At 51.8% G+C, this 13,853-nt stretch overlaps 1 protein-coding gene across 6 annotated transcripts in view; it reads left to right on the forward strand.

The window, feature by feature from the left end:
* Positions 1-13,853, forward strand: part of LOC140737333 (BRD4-interacting chromatin-remodeling complex-associated protein-like) — a 161,617-nt gene that overhangs the window by 91,873 nt on the left and 55,891 nt on the right. For all 6 annotated transcript variants that reach the window (XR_012101107.1, XM_073063769.1, XM_073063771.1 and 3 more), the window contains exons 4-6: positions 3,986-4,028; positions 5,830-5,895; positions 7,999-9,873. Coding sequence is in view for 5 of the 6 variants with exons in the window: in XM_073063769.1 (XP_072919870.1) it covers positions 3,986-4,028; positions 5,830-5,895; positions 7,999-9,873 (1,984 nt within the window). In the remaining variant the exon portion in view is untranslated. The remainder of the gene's footprint in view (positions 1-3,985; positions 4,029-5,829; positions 5,896-7,998; positions 9,874-13,853) is intronic.

Consider the following 13,853-nt stretch of genomic DNA (forward strand, 5'->3'; position numbering starts at 1 on the left):
TGTCCATTCTGAAATCTGACAGTGGAGAGGAAGGTGTTCCTGAATCACTGAGTGTGTGTGTGTGTGTGTGTGTGTGTGTTCATCTCCTGTTCCTCCTCCCTGATGGTAGCAATGAGAGAGGGCATGTCCTAGGTGATGGGAATCCTGAATGGCAAATGCCGTATTTTAAAGGCATCACGCGTCCTCGATGGTGGGGAGGCTAGTGCTCATGATGGAGCTGGCTGAGTCTGCAGCTTTTTCTGACCCTGTGCAATGGCCCCTCCCTCCACACCAGGCATTGCTTCCACCTTTAGGGTCGGTGCTTATCCACTGGCTGGAGTTTGGGTGAAGATGCTTATGTTCTGCCAATTCCAACAGAACCTATTCTTATTTTGAGAATGAGATGTGGGCTGGTGAGGACCAGGCTACTGGTCAGGAGTGAGGTGGTGGAGTGAGAGGAAGCAATCCCTCTTCCTGTTTCAAACTCTTCTCAGCTGCACACAGTGTGCCCCATTCCCCTGACTGCACTGCCTTCAGTTTGTAGTGCAGAGAGCATTGACTATACAGAAAGTTGGCAGGCTACCAACTATTCATCCTGCTATTATCAAACTCTTGAAAGGACCTCTCATGTAAGATGGACTCTTGACCTCACAAAATACCTTGTTATAGAGCATAGAACATTACAGCATCGCACAGGTAGTACAGGCCCTTCGGCCCACAATGCTCTGCTAATCTGTTAACTAACTCTAAGATCAAACTAACTCTTCTCTCCCATATAACCCTACATTTTTTTCATCCATGTGCCTATCTAAGAGTTTTTCAAATGCACCTAATGTATCTTTTTGATTTACAGTATCTGCCCGTCCACCCTTCGAGCCATGGTGCTCAGCAATCCCATCTCGGGGCAGTTTACAGTCACCAATTAACTGACCAACCAGTAGGTCTTTGGCCTGTGGGAGGAAACCAGAGCACCCAGAGGAAACCCAAGCAGTGACGTGGAGAACGCACAAATTCCTTACAGGCAGCAGAGGGAATTGAACCCTGGTCGCCTTCTGAATAAAGCACCTGCTGACCACTGCGCCACTCTGCAGCCTGACATTCCTGGCAAGGTGTTCCACACATTCCTCACTCTGTGTTTTAAAAAGAAACTTACCCCCCCCACACACACACACACACATTCCCCTCAAACACCTTAAAGTTATAAAGTATTAGCCACTTCTGGCCTGGGGAAAAGTCCACACAATCTAGGCCTCTTGTCATCTTGTACAGCTCTATCAAGTCACCTCTTATCCTCCTTCGCTCCAAAGAGAAAAGCCCTAGGTTGTTCAACCAGTCTTCTAAAGACATGCCCTCTAATCCTGGTAGCATCCTGGTAAGTCTCCTCTGCACTCTCTCAAAAGTTTCTCCATCCTCCTTATAATGAGGAGACCAGAACGAGCATCAACTACCTTCCACCCCCACCCGCACCAGCAGAAGCACTGACACCTCACTCCCCCCACCCCACCACGTGAGCAGAGCAGAAGCGCCGATGAGTTCATTGACCCAGAGTCCACCAAACTACAGTTCACAAACCAGCACTTCCGTTTCTCAAACAAGCTCTGCGTCTCTCCGTCGAGGGAGAGGGAGGTCGCTCCTGTGTTAGTGAGAAGGGAGACCAGCAACTCCCTGTTCTAATGTTACAATCTTCTGTGTCACATCTCCAAGACCCCTGTCCAAGTGTGGTCTTGCCCTAGTTAAGATCTTGTACTTTATTGTTTACCTACACTGAACTTTATGTAGCTGTTACACTTTATTCTGCATCCTGTAATTGTTCTACCAGTCATGGTCACGTGAAGCCACAGGTCGTATGAGCAGCCGGTGCATATCACAAGTCCTGGTTTTGTGACCACTGACACCAGGCAGACAATCTCTGAAGAGTATTGACAATGGCTGGGGTCACCTGTCTTGTAAAAACCCTACCCAGAAGACAATGGCAAACCAGTTCTGTGAAAAAATTGGCAAAGAATAATCATAATCACCCACATCATTCAACATGCAAAAGGCCAAATATAGAGTATTGTGTGCAGTTCTAGTCACCTACCTACAGGAATGATACAATAATATTGAAAGAGTTGGAGGGAAAGGGTTATTCCCTGGAGTGTAGGAGAATGAGGGGAGAGTTGATAGAAGTATGCAAACTTGAGGGCTATAGATAGGGTAAATGTATGTAGGCTTTTCCCCTTAGGTTGGATGAAGCCAGAACTAGGATAAGGGATGAAAGATGAAATATTTAAAGGGAGCTTCTTCACTCAGAGGCTGGTGCAAGTGTGGAACGAGCTGCCAGCCCAAGTGGTGGATGGAGATTCCATTGTAACATTTAAAGGAAGTTTGGAAAGGTAGATGGATTTGGTCTAGGAGCAGCTCGCTAGGAGTAGGCAGAAGACCAGGTCAGCATGGATTCGATGGGCCGAAGGTCCTGTTTCTCTCGTGCTCTGTGACTGTGGTCTTTGCCCGACTCCCATCCTTTTCCCTGCACATAGAACTGCCAATTATAAGGGATCAAAGCAACTCATGTGCTGGAGGGTTTCGGTAATGTGGGTTGGAGAGCATCCTGGACAAGATGGAGAATCATCTATCCAGGTAATTAGCCTATTCTCAGATGGTGATGGCACCCGACTGGTCGGCCATGTTTGGAGTGCCATCGATACGTTGCTGTTGTTTGGGTCCGCAAACACCACCCATTGCTTGCTGGGTTCCAGCAGACAGGATTTGGGAATTCCACACTGCTGGAAGTCACCAAATCTGGCCAGTTGGTCTGAATGGTAACAAGGATGGGTATACTTTTTCCTGCATTAGCAGAAGTGGAGGTCATGGAGTGTACTGTCCTTCATTCTGAGGTGACGCAGAGGCAGTAGGTCTGCTCACAGAGGTCACAAGCTCTCTCGTCATGGAGTAACTCCGCCTAACACTCCACTGAAGGAGACTTCCCCTCCTGTTCTCCACACTGAGTGTCTGTGGCCTGATTCTGTTGCCCACTCTGGTTATTTGTTACAAGGATTACCCACATGTATAGTGTACAAAACCACAGCCTTGCAACTCTTTTGCCCTTTATCTGGCCTGCTTTTAAATTCGCTACAATGGTTTCTGTTAAATAACACACAGTTATTTTTGTGACTGTACTTTAACTGAAACTCTGGGGTACAGCTGTGGCTTTGATCGTTACCAGACTTTTTCAGTGACTCAGTGGTTAACCCTCTTCATGTATCCACTGATGTTGTCTGCTGTGCTTGAGGTTTCTTTCATTATGAGAGGCTTCATGTGCTGAAGTCCGCGTTTATTAACCATGAACAGCGGGAAGGATGGAAACACTCAACTGGTCAAGCAGTGTCTGAGGGGTGGGGGAGGGAGAGAGAAGAGGAGTGGGGAGGGGGGAGAGAGAGGAGGAGTGGGGAGGGAGACAGGCGGGGAGGGGGAGAGAGAGGAGGAGTGGGGGGGGGGGAGAGAGAGGAGGAGTGGGGAGGGAGACAGAGGGGCGGGGGAGGGGGAAAGGCGGAAGGAGGGATGGAGAGAGGCAGAGAGGGAGAAAGGGAGACAGGTAGACAAAGACGGAGAATTAATAGTTAACATCAAATCAGCCCGATGCTGGTTGAAGAGGTGCTGCTGAATGCCCTTGAGCCACAGCCATCCTCGTGAAGACATTGCCAGAGTGCTGTTGGAAACGAGTCTTGGGGTATGGGGCCACTGGTGGTGAAAGGATGATGATACATTCCCAAGTCAGAACCTTGGGTGGTTCAGCTTCCAGGATGTGGTGTTACTCTGTTTGTCCCATCAGGATGAGGAGGTTGTGCATTTGAGAGGGGGGAGCACTTCCCTTACACACTGCAGCCACTGTATGTCCATTATTGGGAGGGCTGGGTTGTGTAAAACGTGTGTTTGATCTGCACCATCCCAGTCTTTGTTGTTTTGTGGGCTTTTGATCAAATGAACCTGTAGCCATTCTTAAAATGTACTTTCTCCCCCCTCACAGTGACCCCCAGGCTCTCAATGACTTCTTGCACGGTTCAGACCAGGTAAGGCTGACTTGCTGATGTGGGATTTGTAATGACTCTCTTTGATGCTGTAAAATTTCATGTGTCCTGGTCTCGAGGAAACTTTGAGGACACAAAGCCGCGTGGCACTGAAGGGGCCATTGGGCTTGAAGGGCCCTATTCATGACCTGTTCCCAATGTTTGTGCAATAAAGAGTGCCAGGTTGTACTCTGGGTACAGTGCCCCTCTCGTAACCTTCTGTGTGAAATCATTCCCCACTTCCATTTCGGAGCCACCCATTCTAAATCCGTGACCTTATTCCGAACCTGCTCCAGCTAAACCAGCTTTTCCCCTGTTCTTGGTATCATCCAAAGTAACCTGGAGTCCCAGCCACACTCCTGCATGCCCTGACATCCTTCCTGATGTGCGTCAGGCCCTCCCTTCCCTGTGGCGACCATTACGCCCTCCCCTCCTCTCCCTATGGCAGCTGTGACATCCTCCCCTCCCTGTGGGGGCCGTCCCTCTCCTCCCTCCCCTCCCCCCCCCCCATGGCGTCCATCGCGCCCAATGTGCTCGTCACTGCTTTGGACGCTGAGGCTGCGTGGTGGGCCCTGTTCTCATCTCCCATAGTTCAGCTGTAAAGCGTTGAATGCACCGGCGACATCTCGGGTGAAGGCCACAGGCAAGCCTGTGCTCTGTGTTACCTAGAGCTCAGCCGATGAGGAGAAGAGGAAGGTCTTCCTGAGGTTGCCCAGTCTGGATTTTGACAGCACGCCCCTCTCTCCCTCATGCAGTGTGGGGGCAGTTTTACGCCCACAGCTTTCACAAGTTGAGAGTGATGCTTTCTTGGAGCTGGACATCTGTCTAAGTGATCTAATTGTAGCACCCTTGTACAATAAGATGGACTCTTGACCTCACAATCTACCCCGTTAAGATCACACTCCTTATTGTTTACAGGCACTGCGCACTTTCTCTGTAGCTGCTACTTTATTCTGCATTCTGTCATTCTTTGACCTTGTTCTGTGTAATGATCTGATCTGTGTGAACAGTTTGCAAGAGAACCTTTTCACTATATCTCGATACAGGTGACAGTAATAAACCCTTGCCCATGTTAAACTATTCCAGCTGCAAACAAATCTTTGGAGCCAAGAACATATCGTATGTTCTTAACGTTGCACCTCTGATCTGTGTGGGCATCATGGTAGCGGAGCCATTAGCACGATGGTGTTACAGCTCGGGTGATCTGGAGTCAGTGCTGTTCTGTAAGGAGTTTCAGTGTTCACCCTGTGGAATTTGTAGGCTTCCCTTGGGTGCTCTAGTTCCCTCCCACAGTCCAAAAACATACCTGATCAAAGGTTAATCGAGCATTGTAAATTGTCCCATGATTGGGTTTGCAGCAGCATGGGACTTGAAGGGCAGGGGGAGCTCGAGCAGTCACAGGAAGAGCGTGCAAGCTCCACGCAGAGAGTGATGGAGACTGGGACAGAAACCCAAGCCTCAAGTTTGGTGAGGTGGTGGCTGTATATGCTGTGCCGATGCACTGCCCATTCTGTATGCAAGGTGTGATTAGCTGGTGCAGTCTGGTCTCTGCACTTCTCATGGGCTGTGGTGAGAGCAGTGCGTAACACGGATCTTTGCCCGCAGTTGAGCTGTGTTGACCAGAGTCCCTTGTCTTCTGTATCCAGGTCACATCTCCATCTCCCCTCGGCTCTCGCTGTTGAGAAGCTGTGCTCTTTGAGGGATCTCCACAACTGGCCCAGTTGTGGGTGACGTCAGTAAACATGGATTGGGTGATTGTGGCTGCAGAAAACACCTCTAAACATGTTTCTGATTCAATCAACAGCTTGACGGTGAAGATCTCCTCGACACAACCACAGACCCGGCCAGCGCTTTCTTCACTGATGCATCTGTAAGTGTTGCCTGCAGCCCCGTCTCCTCTTGTGTCAGTGTGATCTCTCTTGAGCTAAATGTTAAGCAGCAGGTGAAAGGCCAAACACTCAAAAAAAAAAACAACCCTGCTTCTCTTGTGGGGCCTCTCTCTGTGTAGTTTCTTCCTAAAATCCCTTCCTCTTTACAGTCCCCTTCCAGGAGTAGATTCCTGGGTCACTTGTTGCAGTGGTGAAAGATCAGGGCAAGAGGGTGCCTAACTTCTATAGGTGACTAGTGGGGAGTATATTGACTGGCTTCATTACAGCCCAGTCCATCATGGATAAAGCCCTCCACTCTATTGAGCACATCTACAGTATCATAGAGTGCAAGAAACCAGGGATCCTCACCACCCAGGCCATGCTCTCTTCTCACTGCTGCCAGCAGGAAGAAGGTACAGGGCCGTCAGGACCCACACCACCAGGTTCAGGAAATCAGGCTTCTGAACCAAAGGGGGGTAACTTCACTAAACTTCACTTGCCCCATCATTGAAATGCTTCCATGAAGATTGGACTCATTTTCAAGGGCTCTTCATCTCATGTTCTCAAAACTTATCGCTTTATTTGTTTGTTTGTTTGTTTATTTATTATCATTGCCTATTTTTGTATTTGCACAGTTTATTGTCTTTTGCATACTGGTTGAACACCCTAGTTGAGCAGTCTTTCATTGTTCTGGTTACTATTCTATAGATTTATTGAGTATGCCCACAAGAAAATAAATCTCAGGGTTATATATGGTGACTTATATACACTTTGATAATATATTTACTTTGAACTTTGAACTAACTGTTCTTCACCCATTTAGAACCCAGCTCTCTTGACCCTACTGACCCATCATGGTCCTACAGAACAGTATATCCCCACTCTCTATAGAAAGGTTGAGCACTCTTATATTAAAGTAATGTCATGCAGACAAGTCTGAGGTGTTGCCCTTTGGGAGGATGCTGGGCACTGAGGAGTGCAGTAGAACACAGGGATCTGGGAATATAGATCCATAATTCCTTAAAAATGGCATCACAGGTAAAAGAAAGCTTTTGGCACATTGGCCTTCATAAGTCAAAAGTATTGAGTACAGGATGTTATGTTGAAGTTATATATGACATTGGTGAGGCCGAATTTGGAGTATCGTGTGCAGTTTTGGTCACCTGCCAACAGGGAAGTTGTAAATAATGTTGAAGGAGCGCATAGAACAAGGGAGCAGGAGTGGTAAACAGATGGCACAGGCAAAACTTTAGGTGGCACTCAGCATTCAATTCTGCCCTCTCGATTCTTTAAACCCCACCCATGATAAAATGACACAGCTTTCCTGCTGAATGAAGCAACAAATGAGTTTTCACAGCCGGAGAGCTGAGGTGTTTTCACAGGAAGCATCTTATACCGATTTGGCAACAGCCAGACAGTTGTCAGAAACCATGACATTGGATCCTCACAGACCTGGTGTCACTACCTCAAGACCCTGCATTGTCACAGCCCAAAACCTTGCCTGTATTATTCGCCTCACCACAGATGCTGCCTGACCCACTGAGTTTTTCCAGCGGTTTGATTTTTACTCCAGATTCCAGCATCTGCCGCTCTCTCATGCATTAGTAAATCCCAAGAGGTCAGTTTCTGAGATCCTCAAACCACCCCATCTGACACCAACAGTCAGACACTCAGTGGCCACTGTTGGGTGCCTCCTGTACTTAATGAGTGGCCACTGAGTGTATGTTCATAGTCAACTGCTGCTGTAACTCATCAGTGCTGTGTGTGAAAATCCCGGGAGATCAGCAGTTTCTGAGATGATCAAACCTCCCTGTCTCTGGCACCAACAATCATTCTGCGGTCAAAGTCACTTAGATCACACTTCTTCCCCATTCTGATGTTTGCTCTGAACCTCTTGACCATGTCTGCATGCTTTTGTGCATTGAGTTGCTGCCACGTGATTGGCTGATTAGATACTTGCATTAACAAGCAGGTATGCAAGTGTACCGAATAAAGTGGCCTGTGAGTAGATTTAATTCGCTAATTCACTGACCCTCTGACTCCTGGGCTGTTTAATCACGGGGACTGGAATAATTGGAGAGTGACCGATGGACTTGTCTTTCCAGCTCAATGTCCAGGATGCGACAGTGAACCACCTGAACAGCGGGCACACACAGGGCTCCTCCAGCGCAGTTGACCTCGACTTCCTGGAAGATGAGATCCTGGGGCCGCCGTCCGGCTCGAACCTGCAGAACTCTGAGCAGCCTTGCGACATCCTGCAGCAGAGCCTTCAGGAGGCCAACATCACGGAGCAGTCGCTGGAGGAGGATGCCGACCTGGACATCGCCTCGTTGCACTTCCCCTCGCTGCAGCCGGCGTCCCAGTCGGCCGATGGCGGCCAACTCTTCCCCGCTGGCGCCGACCTGATTGGCCTGCCGCAGCAGCCGGCCCCTCCGCCTCCCGTCTTGGCCCAGCAGGCCCTCATCCAGCCGCAGGCCCTGGGGGGCCAGGTGGTGAACAAGGCCATCAGCCTGCAGCCCTTCCTTCAGCAGGTGGGGCTGGGCAACGTGACGCTACAGCCGCTGCCCAACGGGAGCCCCTCGGGGGCTCTGGGCATCAGCCAGATCCAGGTGGTGGGCCAGCTGTCCAGTCAGCCGCTGATGGCTATCAACCAGCCCGGGCAGCAGGTCATCGCCAAGGCCGGTCAGCCCGCGCAGGTGGGCGGTGTGCCGGGGGTCAGCTACATCTCTTCACCCGCCCCCGAGTCTCAGCCGCCACCTCAGCCAGGAGTGGCCCTCCCCTCATCTGGAGTGTCCCCACCCAGCGCCGGCCTGGTCCTGCAGAAGGCCTCGGGCCCAGCCACCCTCAACGGCAACTCGCTGTTTGCCGGGGCCTCCGGCGGGGTGACCAGACCCAGCCCCAGCCCGGCCGTGATGCAGGCCCAGAGTGTGGTGGTCCAGCGCACCCCCACCCCCATCCAGCCCAAGCCCAGCACAGGCCTGGTGCAGCACAAGCTCTTCCAGATCAGCTCAAAGCCCTTCACCGTGCAGGCCGAGGCTCCCCCCTCGCTGCAGCAGCAGCAGCAGTCGCACCAGCCCCCACAGCAGCCCCCACCGCCACCCAAGGCCCAGCAGAACCTGACCTTCATGGCAAGCAAGCCAGCCCAGAGCGTGGTCTTCTCGGCTTCAGGGGCAGCCTTCCCCCAAACCATCCCCTCGACCGTCTTCAAGCCCCAGCAGACCGCCCAGCCTGCCGCCTTCGGCAAGCCCCTCAGCCTGCACGTGCAGGGGGGCAGCATCGTCATCCAGCCCCAGCAGGTTCCACAGGCCATGCTGCAGGGCCAGAGCCAGTTCCTGCTGCAGGGGCAGCTACCTTCCGGCCACAGCCTGTCCCTGCCCCAGTCCCTGCCTGCCCTGCAGCCTAGTGTGGGGGGCCAGCTGCTGGGCGCCCAGCCCTCTGCCACCCACATCATCGCCAACCAGACCCTGCCGGCCCACATCCTGAGTGGGCAGGGCCTGGCAGGCCAGCTGAGCCTGGGCCAGGTCATCGCTGCCCAGGGAGCCCACGGGGCCACCCACATTCTCTCCGCCCCCATCCATCTGCAGCCCAGCCCAGTGGGGCAGCCAGCCCTCTTCCAGATGCCTGTGTCACTCGGGTCACAGAGCCAGGCCTCGGCGCCCGCCGTCATCCAGGGCGTGACCCTGCCGGGGCAAGCAGGGGCAGCTGCGTCGGCCGTGCTGGGCCCAGGGGAGGCACCTGTCTCGGCCAGCGCTGCCCAGCAGGGTCCCGGTGGCCTGGTTGCTCTGGGCAACGGGCAGACCTCACTGCTGGCGGTGCAGGCTGCCTCTGCCCCCGCTCCCCCTTCGCACGTCCAGACACACTCGCAGGCCGGCAGCAGCAACTCGGTTGCCCTCCCTGTCCCAGCCGGGAAGGTCGTCATCACCCAGCAAGGCTCGGGGCCTGCTGTCGGACAGGACAACGCCCAGGTCTTCTTCCAGCAGGTGAGTCCTATACCCACTGGGTGCGAGCAACACACGAGCACGCTCTCTCTTTGTCTGCCGCGGTGGTTCTGCCTTCTGGTTGCATTGTTCCCACAACCCTTCCTGCTCCCCCCTTGTATGTCCTCTGCCTTCTTTGTGACTGCTGACAGGTCCAGATCCAGTGGGAAGGACATCTCACTTCCTCTTGGGTAAGCGGTTGAGTGAGTTTAACAACCCCCCGTCCCGTGCTCTCTGCATTCCCCTCCCCCCGTCCCGTGCTCTCTCCCGCACCCCCGTCCCGTGCTCTCTCCCGCACCCCCGTCCCGTGCTCTCTCCCGCACCCCCGTCCCGTGCTCTCTCCCGCACCCCCGTCCCGTGCTCTCTCCCGCACCCCCGTCCATTGCCCTCTCCCGCACCCCCGTCCATTGCCCTCTCCCGCACCCCCGTCCCGTGCCCTCTCCCGCACCCCCGTCCCGTGCCCTCTCCCGCACCCCCGTCCCGTGCCCTCTCCCGCACCCCCGTCCCGTGCCCTCTCCCGCACCCCCGTCCCGTGCCCTCTCCCGCACCCCCGTCCCGTGCCCTCTCCCGCACCCCCGTCCATTGCTCTCTCCCGCACCCCCCCTTCCATTGTTCTCTCCCACCCCCCGTCTCGTGCTCTCTCCCCGCCCCATGTTCTCCCCTGGAAGTGAAAAATCCATTACTGTTATGAGTTATGAATGCTGAAGTGGAAGATGGGAGGTCCCAATTTGTGTTTGGTCCCTCAGTAGCCAAGAAGAAGACAGAACGTGCAAAGGCCAGCGTGGGGATGGGAAGTTGGGGGTTGCTCCGCTCTCCCTTTGCTCACCCCTCCCATGCCATCACCCTCCTGCACCTGGTTTCATCTCTCTCCTAATCTGGTTCTACCCTGCACCTCCAGCACATAGCAACCCTCTCCCACTCCTCAGTGCTGACCCAGGGTCCCAACCCGAAACATCAACTTGTACCATTTGCCACCACAGATGCTGCCTGACCTGTTGAGTTTTTCTGCCGTTCTGTTTGCAAGATCCAGACACTGGGCATTTTGACTGTGCCTTTTCCTGCCTGGTCCTCATAGTCCTTAGCTGCACACAGACAGCTGGAGGAACGTGTTAGTGTAGTGGTTGTCGCAACACTATTACAGCACCAGTGACAGAGTCAATTCCCTCTGGTGACTGTAAGGAATTTGTATGTTCTCCCCTGAACCACATGGGTTTCTACCAGGTGCTTCAGTCTCCTTCCACAGTCCAAGGCCGTATCGGTTGGTAGGTTAGAGACCGTGAGATAGAGGAGCAGAATTTGGCAATTTGCCCTGTTTTGTCTGCTCCACCTTTTCACCACGACTGATTCATTTTCCCTCTCAGCCCCAATCTCCAGCCTTCTCCCCGTATCCCTTCGTGCCCTGACTAGTCAGGAATCCATCAACCTCTGCCCAGTGATTTAGCCTCCACAGCAGCCTGTGGCAATGTCTTCAACCGATTCACCACTCTCTGGCTAAAGAAATTCCTCCTCTGCTCCATTCCAAATGGATAGTCCTCTATCCTGAGGCCGTGTCCTCTGGTCTTAGGCTCCTCCACCATAGGAATCATCCTCTCCATCTCCACTGTATCGAGGCCTTTCAACTTTCAATAGGTTGCAATGAGGTCACCTCTTATTTGTCTGAATTCCAGCGAGTACAGACCTAGAGCCATCAAGTGCTCTTCATATGACAAGCCTTTCAATCCCACTAGCTTTACCATGATCCTCTTTGAACCCTCTCCAATGTCAGCACAGACTTTCTTAGATAAGGGGCCCGAAACTGTTCACAGTACTCCAAGTGAGGCCTCACCGATGCCTTGTACAACCTCAGCGTTACATCCTTGCTTTTATATTCTCATCAATTAATTGGTCACATGGGTGTAATTGGGCTCATTGGGCCAGAAGTGCTTGTTACTGTGGTGTATCTCTAAAATTTAAAAAAAACTCAGTGGGTCAGGCAGCATCTGTGGAGGCAAGAGGGATAGTCACTACTTCAGAGCAGGGCGGTTTTTCTTATATCACTCCTAACCCCTAACTCTTCCTTAAACCAAAGCTCACTCTGTTTTGAAGATATTCAGCCTCCACAGTAATCCAAAGGGTGTACTACCCTCAGACTAAACTCCAACCCCTCCCTTCAGTTCTGAAATGGGCCACCACTTACTCCAAAAGCATGCCACGTCTTCTAGATAAGCCCCGTTCTCTCATCATCCACCTCATCACCCCTCTGTTCCTCTGGATCTGCATTCTTTCCATGAAATGATTATTCTTCTTAAGCCCATTACCTCTACTGGGGCAGCAGCTTGCCAGAGTCCTCTGTCCTGAGCTAGTCTTTCAAGTCCAGGTGTTAGCCCATCTTTCCATCTAGGTGAAGCTCCTTCCTCTTCCACAGATGAGGTCTTTGGAGCTTTTGTTGTCATTTCTGTAGCTCTGGGTTGGGTTTTTTTTTAGCTAAGGATAGAGGAATTCCTTCTCTCAGAAGGTGGGGAATCTGTTTCATTCCCTGAGGAAGCTTCATCTCTCAGTATTTGGAATCTATAGTCTAGTAGTTTTTTTAAATTATTGAGGGGTAAGAGGTAAATCTTGCAGAAGTGCCACTGTCAGACACAACCCAAACCTTATCACATTAAGCCAGGGACAGAAGGCATAGTCAATGCCACAGGATTTAAGGGGAATCCAAAAGTCAGAGATTGAGAAGTTTTGGGAAAGAATTCCAGACCTCAGAACCCAGGCGGCTCAAGGTACAGTCGCAGTAGCTGGTTATGGATGCAGGCAGCCAGCTCCATCATGGGCACAACCCTCCCAGCAATGAGGATATCTTCAGGAGGCAATGCCCTCAGGAAGATGGCATTGATTATTAAAGACCCTCACTATCTAGGACATGCCTCACTCTCATTACAACCATCGGGGAGGAGATGCAGGAGCCTGAAAACGCACACACTCAGTGATTTAGAAACAGCTTCTTTCCCTCCACCATCAGATTTATGAATGGTCCATGAACACTACCTTATTATTCGTCTTTGCAGTATTAATTTTTTTTGTAATTTATGGTAATTTTTGTCTATTGGACTGTATTGCTGCTGCAAAGCAGCATATTTCATGACATAACTCATAACTGTGGCCTCCATCGGTCAGGTTTGACTATGGATGTTGCCTCTTTCCTGTCTGGATACCAGGGCCAGGCCAGCAAGCTGTTGCCCATGTAGCAATCTACTCCTCTCCACGCAACCAATGAACCCAAAGGAACGGCAGAGACAGATTCATTTTAACACCTGCGGCATCGCAGGAGTTGTCATCAGCATTGAACTCGACGTTGGACTTCCTCTCGGGGTTTACTCCCGAAGCCACACGAGAAGGCCAGGATCTGGGCTTGGTTGTCAGAGGCTAGTTGAGGTGCACACCATTGGGAGCATTTAATAGGTAGTGGTTGCTTATCCCCACTACCTCCCTCGAGATAGGGAGGAGCCATGAAATATTTTACAACATACGTCAGTGATACTAAACTTGATTCTGATTTTGAAGTGGTGCTGAGGTAAAAGAAAATGTCCTAGTGATTTACAAAGAGGGCATGAGAGGCCCAATGGGCTCCTGCTATTTCTTGCGTTCATTCCAGGAATAGACCAAATGCACCTTTGAGCTCCCTCCAATGCCAGTCTATTCTAGGCTCAATCAGGCAAAAGCTGTATCTGCCTTCAGCTTTGACCTCACCAACACCCTCTACAGTCCCTACCTTTATGCTCAATTACTCTTTTCAGGGCAGGAATTTGAGTAATTGGGCAAGATTCGAATCGGGGCCCACCTGTGCTGATACGATAGAGTACCACAGCTGGAGAAGGAAAACCCTCATCTCAAGCTTCCGCTGCCTTGCGGCTATACCCACTCAGGGCAAAGGCTTTGGGAGTAAACCCTGAGGGAAAAACATGGAGCTGGAGTCCCTGAGGCAGTCCTACCTTGAGTTCAATGCTGACTGT

This window comes from Hemitrygon akajei, chromosome 12 (genome assembly GCF_048418815.1).
Source record: "Hemitrygon akajei chromosome 12, sHemAka1.3, whole genome shotgun sequence".
Classification (NCBI taxonomy): Eukaryota; Metazoa; Chordata; class Chondrichthyes; order Myliobatiformes; family Dasyatidae; genus Hemitrygon; species Hemitrygon akajei.